Source organism: Salmo salar, chromosome 22, assembly GCF_965601325.2.
Source record: "Salmo salar chromosome 22, fSalSal1, whole genome shotgun sequence".
NCBI classification, from domain to species: domain Eukaryota; kingdom Metazoa; phylum Chordata; class Actinopteri; order Salmoniformes; family Salmonidae; genus Salmo; species Salmo salar.
This window is the reverse complement of record NC_138312.1, coordinates 43,477,501-43,492,711: the sequence shown is the minus strand read 5'-3', so window position 1 is coordinate 43,492,711 and position 15,211 is coordinate 43,477,501. Positions and strand designations below refer to the sequence as shown.

General features: G+C 42.9%; 3 protein-coding genes across 4 annotated transcripts in view; 2 read left to right on the top strand and 1 right to left on the bottom strand.

The window, feature by feature from the left end:
• Nucleotides 1-2,316: 2,316 nt before the first annotated feature.
• On the top strand, nt 2,317-8,758 carry LOC106583476 (low-density lipoprotein receptor class A domain-containing protein 2). Of its 2 annotated transcripts, none has more exons than XM_014167698.3 (6): nt 2,317-2,877; nt 4,434-4,576; nt 4,861-5,191; nt 5,360-5,518; nt 5,905-6,042; nt 8,116-8,758. In XM_014167698.3, the coding sequence occupies exons 1-6, from the start codon at nt 2,787-2,789 to the stop codon at nt 8,403-8,405; spliced, it is 1,152 nt and encodes a 383-aa protein (XP_014023173.1). In that variant the 5' UTR covers nt 2,317-2,786; the 3' UTR covers nt 8,406-8,758. The 2 variants fall into 2 exon arrangements, with proteins under 2 accessions (XP_014023173.1, XP_014023169.1); XM_014167694.3 differs by having other exon boundaries at nt 2,320-2,877; nt 5,902-6,042.
• Nucleotides 8,759-13,523: 4,765 nt separating this feature from the next.
• On the bottom strand, nt 13,524-14,559 carry LOC106583478 (G0/G1 switch protein 2). The gene has a single exon (XM_014167706.3). It carries the CDS (start codon nt 14,417-14,419, stop codon nt 14,069-14,071), a length of 351 nt encoding a protein of 116 aa, XP_014023181.2. The 5' UTR covers nt 14,420-14,559; the 3' UTR covers nt 13,524-14,068.
• Nucleotides 14,201-15,211, top strand: part of lamb3 (laminin subunit beta 3) — a 23,365-nt gene continuing 22,354 nt past the window's right edge. Inside the window, exon 1 of the mRNA XM_014167704.3 lies at nt 14,201-14,338. The gene's annotated coding sequence lies outside the window, so the exon portion shown is untranslated. The remainder of the gene's footprint in view (nt 14,339-15,211) is intronic.

Sequence of the window (15,211 nt, the reverse complement as noted above, 5' to 3'; positions counted from 1 at the left end):
CTGCAATATTATATTATGGCCTTTCTCTTGCATTTCAAAGATGAAAAATAAAAATGAAAACCATATGTTTTTTTGTTTGTATTATCTTTTACCAGATCTAATGTGTTATATTCTCCTACATTCATTTCACATTTCCACAAACTTCAAAGTGTTTCCTTTCAAATGGTATTAAGAATATGCATATCCTTGCTTCAGGTCTTGAGCTACAGGCAGTTAGATTTGGGTAGGTCATTTTAGGTGAATTTAAAAAAAAAAGGGTTAGATCCTTAATAGGTTTACTGGGGCTGAAGCCCCTGTGCCCAGGCCCAAGAGGAAGCAAAAAAACAACAACCTCCAACCACAGGAGGTCTCAGGAGCCTGTTCTCAATGAGTGTAGACAGCCTGCTGCTGCTCTGCTAATCATCAGATGGGGGAAGGAGAGGAGGTAGTGGGCCCACGTGGTTAACTGATTAATATATGATTTTAAATTAGCTTCATAATAAATACATGTGAATGGTCAATTGTGTGAGTCAGGGGCTGGGCCCAAGAGGCCAAAAATTTAAAATATGTTTATTTTAAATTTTTAATTCTCTATGTCCAAAATACACAAGAGAGCATCATTTAGCCAAGAGGATCAATAGTTTATTAAAAAAACAGTGGATTAAGTTGTATCACAAGCACATACAAGTACACTATATATACAAAAGTATGTGGTGTATTAAATCGACAACACAGCCATTCAATCTCAAAAAACAAACATTGGCAGTAGAATGGCCTTACTGAAGAACTCAGTGACTTTCAAGGTGGCACTGTCATAGGATGCCACCTTTCCAACAATTCAGTTCGGAGATTTTCTGCCCTGCTAGAGCTGCCCCAGTCAACTGTAAGTGCTGTTATTTTGAAGTGGAAACGTCTAGGAGCAACAATGGCTCAGCCACGAAGTGGTAGGCCACACAGTCTCACAGAACTGGACCGATGAGTGCTGAAGCGCGTGGCGCATAAAAAATTGTCTGTCCTCGGTTGCAACACTCACTACTGAGTTCCAAACTGCTTCTGGAAGCAACATCAGCACAATAACTGTTTGTCGGGAAACTTCATGAAATGGGTTTCCATGGCCAAGCAGCCACACACAAGCCTAAGATCACCATGCACAATGCCGAGCGTCGGCTGGAGTGGTATAAAGCTCGTCGCTATTGGACTCTGGAGCAGTGGAAACTAGTTCTCTGGAGTGATGAGTCATACTTCACCATCTGGCAGTCCGGCCGACAAATCTGGTTTTGGCAGATGCCAGGAGAATGCTACCAGCCCGAATGCATACTGCCAACTGTAAAGTTTGGTGGAGGAGGAATAATGGTCTGGGGCTGTTTTCATGGTTTGGGCTTGGCCCCTTAGTTCCAGTGAAGGGAAATCGTAACGCTACAGCATACAATTACATTCTAGATGATTCTGTGCTTCCAACTTTGTGGCAACAGTTTGGGGAAGGCCCTTTCCTGTTTCGGCATGACAATGCCCCCATGCACAGAGCGAGGTCCATACAGAAATGGTTTGTTGAGCTCGGTGTGGAAGAACTGGCCTGCACAGAGCCCTGAACTCAACCCCATCGAACTCCTTTGGGATGAATTGGAACGGTGACTGCGAGCCAGGCCTAATCGCCCAACATCAGTTCCCGACCTAATGGAAGCAAGTTCCAATATCTAGTGGAAAGCCTTCTCAGAAGAGAGGAGGCTGTTAATTGCAGCAAAAGGGGGACCAATCCATATTAATGCCCATGATTTTGGAATGAGATGTTCGACGAGCAGGTGTCCACATACTTTTGGTCACGTAGTGTATCTGCCAAAATAAAAGAAACACCAACATAAAGTGTCTTTAAAGGGCGTTGGGCCACCATGAGCTGCCAGTACAGCTTCAATGTGCCTTGGCATAGCTTCTACAAGTGGACCTTAACCATGCCAGGAACATGCACCCCACACCACATCATACAATTTTTATCCCTCGTTTAGTCAAGCCCGGGGCCTATGATTTCTTAATCCGGTCCGGCTCCACTGTTTCAGCAATTGCAAAAGCATGCAGCAGTTGTAGGCTAAAAGTAGTGATAGTGCACTGGGCACAGATGTCAGTTCAACATCTACTTTTGATTTACATTTGGTTGATTGGTCAACTAACGTGAATTCAGTGTGAAATCATCCAAAAATGTCACCATGTCATTGGATTTAGGTTAAAAGTAGGGTGAAAAATAGGAAATGACTTTTTGCACATCCAATGAGTTCTCCACGTTGATTCAACATCATCACATTTATTTTTTGGTTGAAATGATGTGGAAACAACGTTGATTCAAACAGTTTTTGCCCAATGGGAGGCTACAGTTCAGTGAGGATAGGCTACTAGACCTCTCTGGGATGCATCTAGTCAGAGACCTCACCGCTCGTCCTTTGGAAACATCGCTTTGGGGCCGTTGTCATGGAAATCAAAGGACATGTAGATGGATTTGACAAAGAAGGGGGCTTAAAAGGAACAAAAGCCAGTATGATAAAGAGTACTACTTCCAAAGGCGTCAGAAACATTAAAAGCGAATGTCCCTTGTATATCCCTCAAATGAAGACCGCGCTTCTCTTGGCACACCGATAACCTAATCTCCACAAAGTGCATTTTGCAATATGGTTGCTTTCTGTGAAGAAAATCATTTTAAACCGAATCAGACACACATGCAACACAGTTTTTTGCGGCTTGAGATAAGCAGGCCTGAGTGACACGGAAAGTGCGCATCACAGTGGAACAACATCCTTTGCGCTTGGGAGTAGGCTACCAAGATGGTCAACAAGGGGAATAAACTTCAGAGCCTGTCAAAAGGGTTTGTTCTGCTCAGCATAATGACACTCAAGACCAATGCCATCGAGACGGGTAAGGAGATGGAAGCTCAATTGTTAGATGTATTCCGTCGCCATTTCAGCCACTTGTTGCCATTACGGTGACGCACTGCCTGGTGCGCATAATTGTGCCTATTTGTTGCTCCTGGCTTTCTCATTGCGCCACTGGGCTTTTGTCACTGAATACAGTGTGTCTTTTTTGCCTCACTGTAATGAAGCATATATATTATATTCTTTACCAAATACCTGTTGATTTGAACTCTGCTTTCTAAAAGAAATTGCCATTGAAACAGGCGCATACCGATGGATAAGAGAATAATGCATATAGGGGATGCCCATGGCGCCAGGGGTTAGGGCCGCAGCTGAACGGTCATTTGTGACTATTCTTAATTTGTGAAATAACAGTTTACACATGGGTTTGAATTATCTCGAATTACACTTTAACTCATGGAATATTTCTGGCTTTTTTGACAACCACCCTAAAATATTTTGTTCACTTATGTTGTATTCCACAGAAATAGTCTACAGACTTTTGAAAATTTTCTATGCTTTTATCATCATCAAAACCGGATAATTGGGAAAGAAACATTATTTTATTATTGATTTATTGAGTGAACAGAAAATAATCATTATAAAAATAATTTTCTTTAGCCATGCAATTTCAGCTCATTCTCTATGGACCTGATTTTTGGGGGGAATAACAGAACTTTACCAGTTATAACGATAGTTCTATTTAATTCTGTGGTTATACCTTCACAAATGCAGAATTTGAATTTCAGTCATTGATTCAGTTACTTTAATATTGTCCCTAACTCTTCACCAAATGATTTAAGATAAATTACATATAATCCTTTAGGTCCAGCTTCATTCAAAGCTCAAATAAATACATGTTAGCTTTCAGTCATTGACATTAGGATTACACATGGATGTACCGTTGGGGCAGCAGCCGTTTTCAGAGGTATTTCTCACTACTGTGTGTGAGCGTGCATGGGACTGTGTCATCAGGAGTTACCCCATGCCTTCTTACTTGTCTTTTCCCCACTGGACTACAGTAGTACCAGAGCTGTTTATTTTTAAACTGTAAAATCCTTTATTGGGGACTCACTGTTCTGCTGTTGTCCATGTTTTGGACAGTGCTTCTCTTGCGGGCATCGTGTTTACCTGGGGGGTATTGTGGGACGGGTTGTTTCCCGCCAATAGAGCTCCTCAGTCTCCTTCCTCGGAACATTCCAGGAGGTCAGCGCAGAAGGATCCAGGGGTTGCCTGGGGAAACAGAGCTAATAAAACCAGGAAGGGGTTGTAAATCTTCCCATTATATGGCTCACTGCCCAGAGTGGATGTCTGATGCAGCAGTTCAGGTCCGGTTCTGGCTATTTGTTCCACCTAATCACCTGCAACAATCAGCTGTAGCCTACTCAGTTGTGTTTTATTTTATCTTAGTTTTTATTATTAATCTCATACTTTGATAAAGGTCAGTGAGTCAATGGCACTGTGGAGAAACAGAGAAAGTAAATTGTTTACACATCACATCCTCACAAACAAGTAGTTTGTTCCTTCATGGTACTTCTACATCTGTTTGTTGTCCTTCAGTCAACGTGGTGGACTTCTGTGGCCAGAACATCCGGGGCAACGGGATGATTGTCAACTCACACCAGGAGTCCAAGAAGTACTACTTTGTCACCATGGGAACAGACTGCCACTTCACTATGCAGGCTGCCTCCTCCAAGGACAAGGTGCCCACCACTAACCGCACCCAGCCCCCACCTCCCTTTTTGTGCTCCCTACACATGTATGCCCAATATCCCAAATCGACTCCTAGCCATAGATCTTAGAGGATTGGAAAAGTATATGCAATATGATAATATTTCCACCTTGACTTCCCACACCTATCAAGTCCTTTCAGATCCAAGGGTTAGGGGCAAGAGGTCATTGAGTGATAATCCCAATATTTTACACATTATCTTCCTTGCAATGTCCGTCACCTAAACATGCCCCCCTTCCTTCTCTTCCCGTAAAGGTACAGTTCCACTTCCGCTTCTTCCTGGTCTACAGTCTGCTTCGTTTAGCACCCCAAAGTCCCACCCCCCTCTTCCCTGAGTCCCCCCGGGACCTCCGATTGGAGCCTTCGAATCCAGTGGTAGAGCCAAGGGACCCGTGTCATGCGGGGTCATACATTCAGTTCTACGATGGCCGGGACAAGAACTCGCCTCCAATTGGGCCACCGCTGTGTGGGAAGAGCCCACCCCGTCCGGTGCTGTCCACAGGGAATCACCTGACCCTGCGTCTGGTAACCCGCGGTACCCAGCCAAGAGTGGACTTTGTGGGGGACTTTACCTCCTTCAGACTGGGTGAGACATGACACGTGGATGTTTGCCACATATTCATTAGTTGTAGTTTTATAGTCGTCTGACGTTGGTGTTGAAATCTAACTCATTACAATCCTAGCCAACTCATAAGCTGAAGTTTGTGCAGTTTGTAACCAATCAAATGTACCACCTTGCTCTATCCGTTTTCAGGTTTTAACCAATCCGCGTGCAGCGGCGAACCTTATTTCCCGTGTCGGAATGGGAAGTGTATCCCCATGAGTCTGGTGTGTGACGACAAGGACATTGATAACTGTGGGGACGGGAGCGACCTGGAGGATCACATGCCCTCAGGGTGCAAAGGTCACTTAGGTAAGACACCTGTTCAACAAGCCTTTAAAGGTGTTCTATGTGGCCCCCAAACACTTTTCAGACTCAGTCTCACTAATGTTACACTATTCCACAGTTTATACACTATATTTTGGTTTATTGGTTAGGGCAGAAGTAGAGAGGAAAGATAGAGGAGAGTGTGCTGAAATAGCAGTAACCAGGTTCGAACCCATGCTGCAGCGGTATATGTGCACCAGAGGCAGCGGCTTAGATTGCTAGACCACCCTAGGCCACCCAATTGTATTATTCTACTGCTCTTATATCCTGTACAACTCTTTTCCATATTGTTACTGTAAATTGGAATGTGTTCTCAGTCACCTTACTTACTAAAGGGAAGGTAAATAACACCTGTGTCCTCTCCTCAGCAGGTCAGCTGGCTCCAGCCCAAGCCACTCCCCCAGCAGTGACCCCAACCCCTCCTGTCTTAAACCCGCCAACTTTTCCCATGTCCACCTATAGGAACTGTGGCACTCCGGGCGGCGTACCCAATCACGACTCAGTGACAGGTGAGTGACAACCGTTACAGGTGATGCAGGTTATTGTTTTCCTCTTGACCAACTAGGAGCTTGTTTTTATAAAAGGATCAGTTCCCAACACCCTTAACGGCATTGGAAGAAAGCGCATGTTTCTGGTTTTCAGGGATACAGTATTTTCAACCTAACTTCCGTTTCCCCTGAAAAACAGAAGTGGGGACTCTGTTCAGGTGTCTTTCTTTGCCTGCTACATTAGGTTAGTTCCCAAAGATTTACCTGGTTAAGTAAAGGTTCATAGAATAACAATCTCAACAAAAACTCAGTGTTTTACTTGTAGTATATCTCACAGTGGCTTTTCTAAAAGATCCCTTATTTCTTAACTGCTGGGTAAGATACTTTTTGGGAGCATAAATCAGTGTAGGGGTATTGTACAGTATGTGTCTGTAAACTCTATTTGGGAACCTAATTCAAATGCAAAGCATATCTATGATAGGGGGCATAAATCTAATTGGGCTGCCAATAGGTCTTTATTTCAACCTTAACGGTTGTAAACCAATAAAGTGTGATGGCTTCTCAGTGGCAAACCACCAGATATCCAGCCAAGACCACAATCATTATTTTACTCATTCCAATTCAACTGGCTAAGGAAAGAAAAATGTCTGTGGAATTTGCCAGTCGTGATAACAGGACATGTGTGTGAATGGTATTTTGTTCTGCCTAAATTAAGGGATGATTGGATCATCATTGAATACAAGGAAAAGTATTTTCTGTGATTTGGCAACAAAGCATTCTGATATTTTTACTATTCAAATAAAATAAAATCAAGCTTTATTTATACAGCACATTTCAGACATGGAATGCAATGCAATGTGCTTTACAGGAAGCAATGAATAAAAACAATACAAATTCAAGCTAAATATTTACTATACAAAGATACACTATACAAAGATACAAATCAAAAGAATGACACAAACTGAACAACTAAAAAGCACCATGAAGAAAAGCAAAGCTAAAAGGATGTGTTTTAAGATCTCTTTTAAATATGTCCACAGATTCAGCCCCCCCTCAGGTTCTCTATTCCAAAGGCTGCAGGCATAATAACTAAAGGCTGCCTCTCCATGTCTCTTGGTCCTAGGCTTTAGGATAGTTAAAAGGCCAGTGCCAGAGAACCTGAGGGACCTACTGGGTACATAACTTAAAAGCATGTTTGATGTGTTTTGGGGTGCACAATTGTGGATTGATTTAAAAACCAATAGAAGAATCTTGAAATTAATTGTGTATCAGTGAAAATCAATGCTATATTTTTTTTTACCCCCTTTTTTGTGATATCCAATTGGTAGTTACGATCTTGTCTCATTGCATTTCCCCAACGGACTCGGGAGAGGCAACGGTTGAGAGTCATGTGTCTTCCGAAACATGACCCATCAAGCCGTCCAACTGACGACCAATGTCAGCTTACAGGTGCCCGGCCCGCCACAAGGAGTTGCTAGAGCATGAGCCAAAGAAATCCCCCCCGGCCAAATCCTCCCCTAACCCGGACGACGCTGAGCCCATTGTGCGCCGCCCCATGGGGCTTCCGGTCACGGCTGGCTGTGACACAGCCTGGGATCGAACCCAAGGCTGTAATGGCGCCTCAGCACTGCAATGCAGTGCCTTAGATCGCTGCACCCCACCCCCCTTTCTCTGAGTTACAGTATGTTCACCAAGGGTGACAGAAAAACTCTTGACCAGATAAATAGGTCCTAAACCAATTTAGAACTGGACCAGAGAGGCCAATCCACCTCTGCAGTTTGTCCAGAAGGACATCATGGTCAACAGTGTCGAATGCTGCACTTAAATCTAAGAGTACAGAGAGCTGTTTGGCATCTGTGTTGGCTCTTAGATAATTTACCACTTTAACTAAGGCTGTCCCTGTGCTGTAGTGGGCCCGAAAACCAGATTAGATTTTTTCTAAAATACAGTTGGCACTTAAAAAATTATTTTGCTGTTTGAAAACAGATTTCTCCAGAATTTTGCTTAAGAATGGAAGGTTGGAGATTGGCCAAAAATTGCACGCAGACCCCATTGCTAACTGTACTCTCCTCTCACCCCTCCACGCTCCCCCAGACTCTCCACCCTACCTGTCCCTGCTGGCGCTCTTCATCACCCTGGGTGTGATAGCTGGTTTGGTCCTGCTGTGTTGGTGCTGCTGGTCTCCAGGCTGGTTCCTCTGGAGGATCATTGTCTGCCGCTTCCTACCCTGCTGTAACTTAGCCTGCGCCTCCTGCAAGCTCTGTGCCCAGAACAAGGAGCACCGACTGGCTAAGGTTTCACCACAAGGACAGGTCACAACCAATGATGCCACCTTGGCCACCCTCACCACAGCCACGGCTAGCGCCACTACTGTCGCTGTGTAGGGGGTTGCTATATAGCGTAGGACTGTTATCGCTATGTAGGGTAACCACCATGATGGCTAACAGTGAGACAGATGGACTCATGGACATGATGACCCAGATTTCATGTTCTAGACTGATGGACTGAGATGAGACTCATCTTTTTGCTAGTTTACAAGAATGTCATGGAAGAAGGGGTACTGCAGGGCGTACATTTGCATTTTCAGTGGAAATCAGACAGTGTCATTATCTTCTACCCACATTTGGACAGTTCTTAAAATTGGGAGAGGCTTCACTTTTGAATGTTTCACTCACTGTATGATCTTTTTTTTGTCGTTGCTTTAAAAAATAAATGACTGGCGCTAAATCCGCTACACTCAAAATAGTATGATTTGTTTTTGCCTTAAGTAATCTTCTGTCTTATGTAACCATACCAAACATAACATAAGGACGATGGTTTGTCGGGTGGATGGGTAAGCGTATAACGTAAACGTCAGCAACCCAAAGATTGCGTGTTCGAATTTCATCATGGACAACTTTAGCATTTTAGCTAATTAGCCACTTTTCAACTTCTGTCTCCTTTTTAGTTACATTGCAACTACTTAGTATGTTAGCTAACCCTTCCCCTAACCTTAACCCTTTAAACTAATTCCTAACCTTAACCGTAACCCCTAACCCAGCTAACGTTAGCCACCTAGCTAACGTTAGCCAAAACAACTTGTAATTCTTAACATATCATACGTATTTAAAATTTGTAACATATTGTATGAATTGCAATACGTAACATATCATAGAAGTTGTAATTGGTAACATATCATACAAGTTGTAATTGGTAAAATATCATACAAGTTGTAATTTCTAACATATCACACGAAATGGATGATGGACTACCACAAATGAATACCAAACGTAACGTATCACACTCATTTGAGTGTCCTGGACTTTAATTTACAGGTTTTACAGAGTCCAGGTTGCTTCTTCCGACTATTTTGTATTTAAATGGGCTAGTCGACCAACGTAGGAGGTTATTTTCTGAATGTAGCGTAACCCAGGTTCACCTATTCAATTCTATCAAGGTTGGCATAAGACTCCTAGTTACAAAAGCGTGAGAAATTCCACTCCCCTCAACTTTTCACTCCCCTCAACCTGCTCCCACTGAAATGTTATCTTCCCACACGTGTAAGCCCGTTACTCAGCAGGGACTCGCTCCATCTGCTGAAAAATACATTGTTTTGCTGCAGGCAACCATACATGCTGTATGTCACACTCATGTCTGCCATGTAAACTCATCCTGTCTAGATTGAGGAGACACATAACCTTTCTTGGGTTTCCCGCTGTGCTTGTTGTGTAACTAGATTACACAGTGCCCCCACCTTTGTCTTTTGAGGGATTTGGAGAGGTGCTCTCGAGGCTTCTTAAGGATGACACATGCTTGACTAAACGCAGAGTTTTTCTCTTATGAGTTGCCAAGTGACAATTGAAGCTATGGTCCCACCAACCACTCAAACTCTCTCTCGCTCGCTCGCTCTCCCTCTCTCTTTCTTAGAGACTTAAGATACACGGATATGCCTGACACTTTATTCACGAGGTCATGAACTAAGCTGAAAGAGATGACAATGAACAACGGGTGCATTAGTACAATTTTATACACTAGGGCGTCTCCCTAACTTTCAGATATGATACCATAAAACACATGTTCTCAACACCACAAACAAGAGGACATAGGGGTTTGATTGTGTCACACAGCCAAAATGATTTGTGTCCCTAGAACTACTGTGTAAATATATTATTTCCCATAGATATTTCTATGTATTCAGAATGCTAGTGATTTCTACCACTACCTTTGTATTATTGACAACCTCCATATTCAAAAGCAAAGTGTGTTTGCTTATAGTCAGTCATATGTTTGTCTAAAATGTCATCTATTTTTCACACTTTTAAGTTTATACTTTATTTCTCATGATATTTCCACAGACAACTAGGAAATTATTCATGTAATCACCGCTGCCTGATATAGACTGAGTGTACAAAACATTAGGAACACCTGCTCTTTCCATGACACAGACTGACCAGGTGAATCCAGGTGAAGGCCATGCTCCCTTATTGATGTCACTTATCAAGGCGAGACCCAAATGCAGACACAGGTAGCAGATGGTTAGAGTCTTACAATGTTTATTAATCCAATGGGGTAGGCAAGAGAATGGTCATGGACAGGCAGAAAGGTCAACACCAGATCAGAGTCCAGAAGGTACAGAGTGGCAGACAGGCTCGTGGTCAGGCAGGCGGGTACAAAGTCCAGAAACAGGCAAGGGTCAAAACCGGGAGGACTAGAAAAATGAGAGTGCAAAAAGCAGGCGAACGGGAAAACCACTGGTTGACTTCAAAACATACAAGACAAACTGGCACAGAGAAACAGGAAACACAGGGATAAATACACTGGGGAAAATAAGCGACACCTGGAGGGGGTGGAGACAATCACAGGAACAGGTGAAACAGATCAGGGTGTGACAGTCACTTGTTAAATCCACTTCCATCAGTGTAGATGAAGAGAAGGAGACAGGTTAAAGAAGGATGTTTAAGCCTTGAGACATGGATTGTGTATGTGTGCCGTTTAGAGGGTGAATGGGCAAGACAAAAGATTTAAGTGCCTTTGAACAGGTTATGGTAATAGGTGCCAGGTGCACCGGTTTGTGTCAAGAACTGCAATACTGCTGGGGTTTTCATGCTCAACAGTTTCACTTGTGTATCAAGAATGATCCACCACCAAAGGAGCTAACTTGACACAACTGTGGGAAGCATTGGAGTCAACATGGGCCAGCAACCCTGTGCAACGCATTCGACACCTTGTAGAGTCCAGCCCCAAAGAATTGAGGCTGTTCTGAAGGCAAAGGAGTGTTCTTAATGTTTTGTACACTTAGTGTATGTAAATATATGTTTGACAATATTAAACTTAGAACAATGAAGGTGGATTCGACATTGTCACATTATATACTGTAGACAAATAGTATTTTTTTTATAAAATGTACAAATACTTTGATATTTGATATTTGGCAGAATACGACACAATAAGACAATGCATTAACTTTGACTGGTCACTTTATCTCTCCTCCTTTCTCCCTCTCTATTTCTGTTATAAAATGAGTATAGGTAGGGTATTCATCTGGAGCAGGATATAATTGTTGCCTGGTTGGTTGTTCATCCTCTGAGAGCCTTGTTGACAATGGGAAGAGCTTGGCAAGGTCTCACAAGCTTCAAACTGTGTCTGTTGCCTCTGTTACTACTGGCAACCTTTCAGAGCAAATCCCTCTCCTTCTACAAAGAGAACCCTCTGTTGTTTGAATGGTGTTTAATCCCTACCTCTTTACTCTACACCCTGACTTTGATTCTGTGTTTATTGTTCTCTTGGTGAAACATGACTTCTCGATTAGATGTTTTTTTCAAAATGATAATTAATTCTTTGAGTGTTCCCAAGCCAATTTGTGCTAGGGACTCAGAGTCTAGAAAAATCATAGTTCTTGGTCCCACATTAATCCCAGCTGTATCAGGCTTTTTAGTTCTGAGTAAGACAAGCCTGTTTTGCAGCTCAGGGACAATTCTACAATACCTCTCCCGATTCAGGGCACCTCCAGCTATTAATGTGTCATGTCTGTCCTAGTGATAGCCAAACATTATTATTAGAGACATTTACATAGGAGGAACACATATTTCTCTCTGTTCAGCTCGGTCTGGTTTTTGGTCCCAATCACGTTCATGTGATTATCTTTGAGCTAAAGGTGTCACATTGTTTGTTCAGTATCTCAGTCGTCCAAGCCAGAGGAAGTGTCATCTATGATTCACTTCCACAGCGCTGTGACCCTATTAAACCAGGTCAGGCATAAATGGTCTCTGGTTTTAAGGGGAAAAGGTAAACACACTGAACCCAATGGCATGATACTGTATCTTCCTGTTGCAGGGGAGACTAGACTTTTCAGATTGTCTGCACACAATGGAAATAATAAATTATTTGCATTTATAAAGCACTTTACACAAGGTCTCAATGCGCTTTACACTGTAAGGGGAAGGCAGGGGTGACCTCATCCAAGACTAATGTGTAGAACCAACCAGGATGATGGCCGGCAGATATAGTATACAGATATTGTGAGATTTAGTTGCTTCACAAAAATTGTTTTCTGTCTCATGCGGCAAATGGAATGAAATCCATTGAATCCTGGATTTCTAGATTTTAACTGGATGGCATGTTGCACATGTTTAGCTCATTCAAGTCTTAATAGAAACCCCACAACACCAGAAGTTACAGTCTTACTCACAAAGACAAATCAAAGGTTACCCATAGCCTCCCTGTGTAGCCTTTCCTGCGCACTGTCCTCTGCCAAGGCTTCTGTGCCTTTATGGTACAGATGTAAGATCTTAATTTGAGCCAGTTTACGTGCTACAGGAGAAAAATAATCCTGAAGCAACAGGAAATGTGAATTATAATTAATGGACATTTTTGTAAGGGTTGATATAATTTTGGAAAGGGAAAAACAAGTCTGAAATTTCTAAGTGGAAATTACACATTTCAGAAGCCTTTTTAAACACACACTACAAGTTTTACATTTCTTGCATTGCAACAGGGTGATCAAATTAAGATCCTACATCTGTACAATAGGTAGAGACTTACTCTGCAAGTGCAGGGGTCGCTGATTCAACTCCCTCCTTGCCTGTTCCCCTTCTATAGCTACACCTGTAAGACCCCTTTGGGAATGCATCCTTCATTCACTACTACTCTCTTGAAGCAGCTTCTTACAGATTTGACAAAGGCTGGATTAAAAAAATAAATAGGATTGTTACATTTCTTTCACTTATCCAATCACGTCTAGTTCAATGATTGCTCAAGGGGTGGAGGTAGCAGGAAGGAAGAATCCCAATTTGAATCTTTATTATAGGCTACATTCGGGGCCCTTTGCTTACCCAGTATGAAGGCGCCCTCTAGTGGATCTTGACATGATGCAAGAAAGGTAACCACTGTCGGCTACTAAACCTATGATAGGCCTACTCATTTTGGTTTTACAATGCTGGTCGTGAATGTGTTTATATTTGGGTGCTTATAAATAATATATCCAGTATATCTCTCTCAGAAAATACCATCTATAGACATTGTAAATAAAAATATGAATTTATTGAGTAGGAAAAACATCTAATATATTTACAGCATTGACATAGCACACAAAAAAAATCTAAATGGAACACATTTGGCACCATGGATGGAGTGGAGAATGAGAGAGCAGGGCCGCGGCTGTGCAGTCAACGCCCTATCTCTCATCATCTGATAGTGAGAGTCGGACAGCTGCTCTTTCGCCTGCTATTTCGACCCGGGACTCAAATTTCAGCTCGGAGCTTCCAACTGACCCGTCAATTTAGGCTCCCCAAAGCAGCGCAGCAAAGCGCAGCTCAACAGACAGTCAACTCGTTTTTCGGTTGACTGTTTGAGGTTGCCAATCATCCCACTGGGCACACACTGGTTGAATCAACGTTGTTTCCATGTCGTGGAATAGACGTTGAATTGACGTCTGTGCCCAGTGCGATTCCTCCTGTGAAGCTTTTTCGAGTGCGTATGTAGCGCACCGTATTTGGCGTGGCAAGGACTATTCAGTTCCTTAATAATTGTGTAGGCTAACAGTGTTTTGACGCTGGCCTGGCGACGATTTTTACGAGGCGTGCAGTCGGTTGGCTGCACCTGCGCTTCTATGCGCTCCCGTGGCCTGCTGTAGCTTCCTGGGTATGGTGATCTGCTCTGCGGCCGAAACTGTTGCCACCTCCTCCTGTCTCCTTCTCTCCTCCGTCTCGAGTGCCCTCTGCTCCCGAACCATCAACTGAACGAGCTCTGCGTCAAGCGGCTCTCCGGAGGAGAAGGACTGGCAGACGGTTTCCACCAGGCCCAGAACCATGCCCAAGAAGGCCACCACGGTGCCCACAAGGTACACCTTCAGCATACGGCGGCTAGGCTTTTGCGCCAGCATCTCCTTGGCGAAAGGGATGATTTCGTGCATGGTCTCCATTTCGGTTGGATTATGTGGTCTGAATTTCACTGGGGAGAGAAGAAAAGCGTTTTACAATCACCTTTTATGCGTGCAGTTGTAAATTGTAACAAATAGGCCTAAGCACTTTTCATGTCACAACAATGTGAGAGAAAGCAGGACAATCACGTGCAATGGTAGGCTACTTACTATATTAAAGTAATTGATCTTGTCCTTTTCTGGATATTCGATGAGTTTGTTCTGTGTCGCTTGAGCACACTTTCAGAGCTTCTCATGTATAAAGACTTGGTTATTTTAATCCACGCCCACTCAGTGACGCTTTATGAATATTCAGTGAGCACAAGCTCTCTTCTGTTAAAACAGAAGGAGTATGGGTCCAGAGGAAAGTGAGCTACATACGTTGACTACGTGTTGTACAACTCATCTCAGAGTCTCTCACCCACTCTGTAAATGATGACCTACTTGTGTGTGTGTGTGTGTGTGTGTGTGTGTTTCTGTGTGTGTGTGTGTGTCTATGTGCCATTGGTAGCTGCAGCCTGCCTGGTACGGTAGCAAATTATGCCTAGTAGTGCTTCTTCATCCCATAGAAATAAACAAACTAATTCATAGGTTATTATTATTGTGCAATTGCCATCTTCAATAGGCTACCTTGTCGTTTATCTACTGTAAAATAAAGGCTTACCAAATCTATATAGAGCAGAATTAAAATATATACAACATAATTTAACAAAATATTGTACATGTGAAAATGATAAATTGTTATTCTGTATACAATTGTTAGGCTTGACGACAGCAGTTGGCCATAGGCAGCAT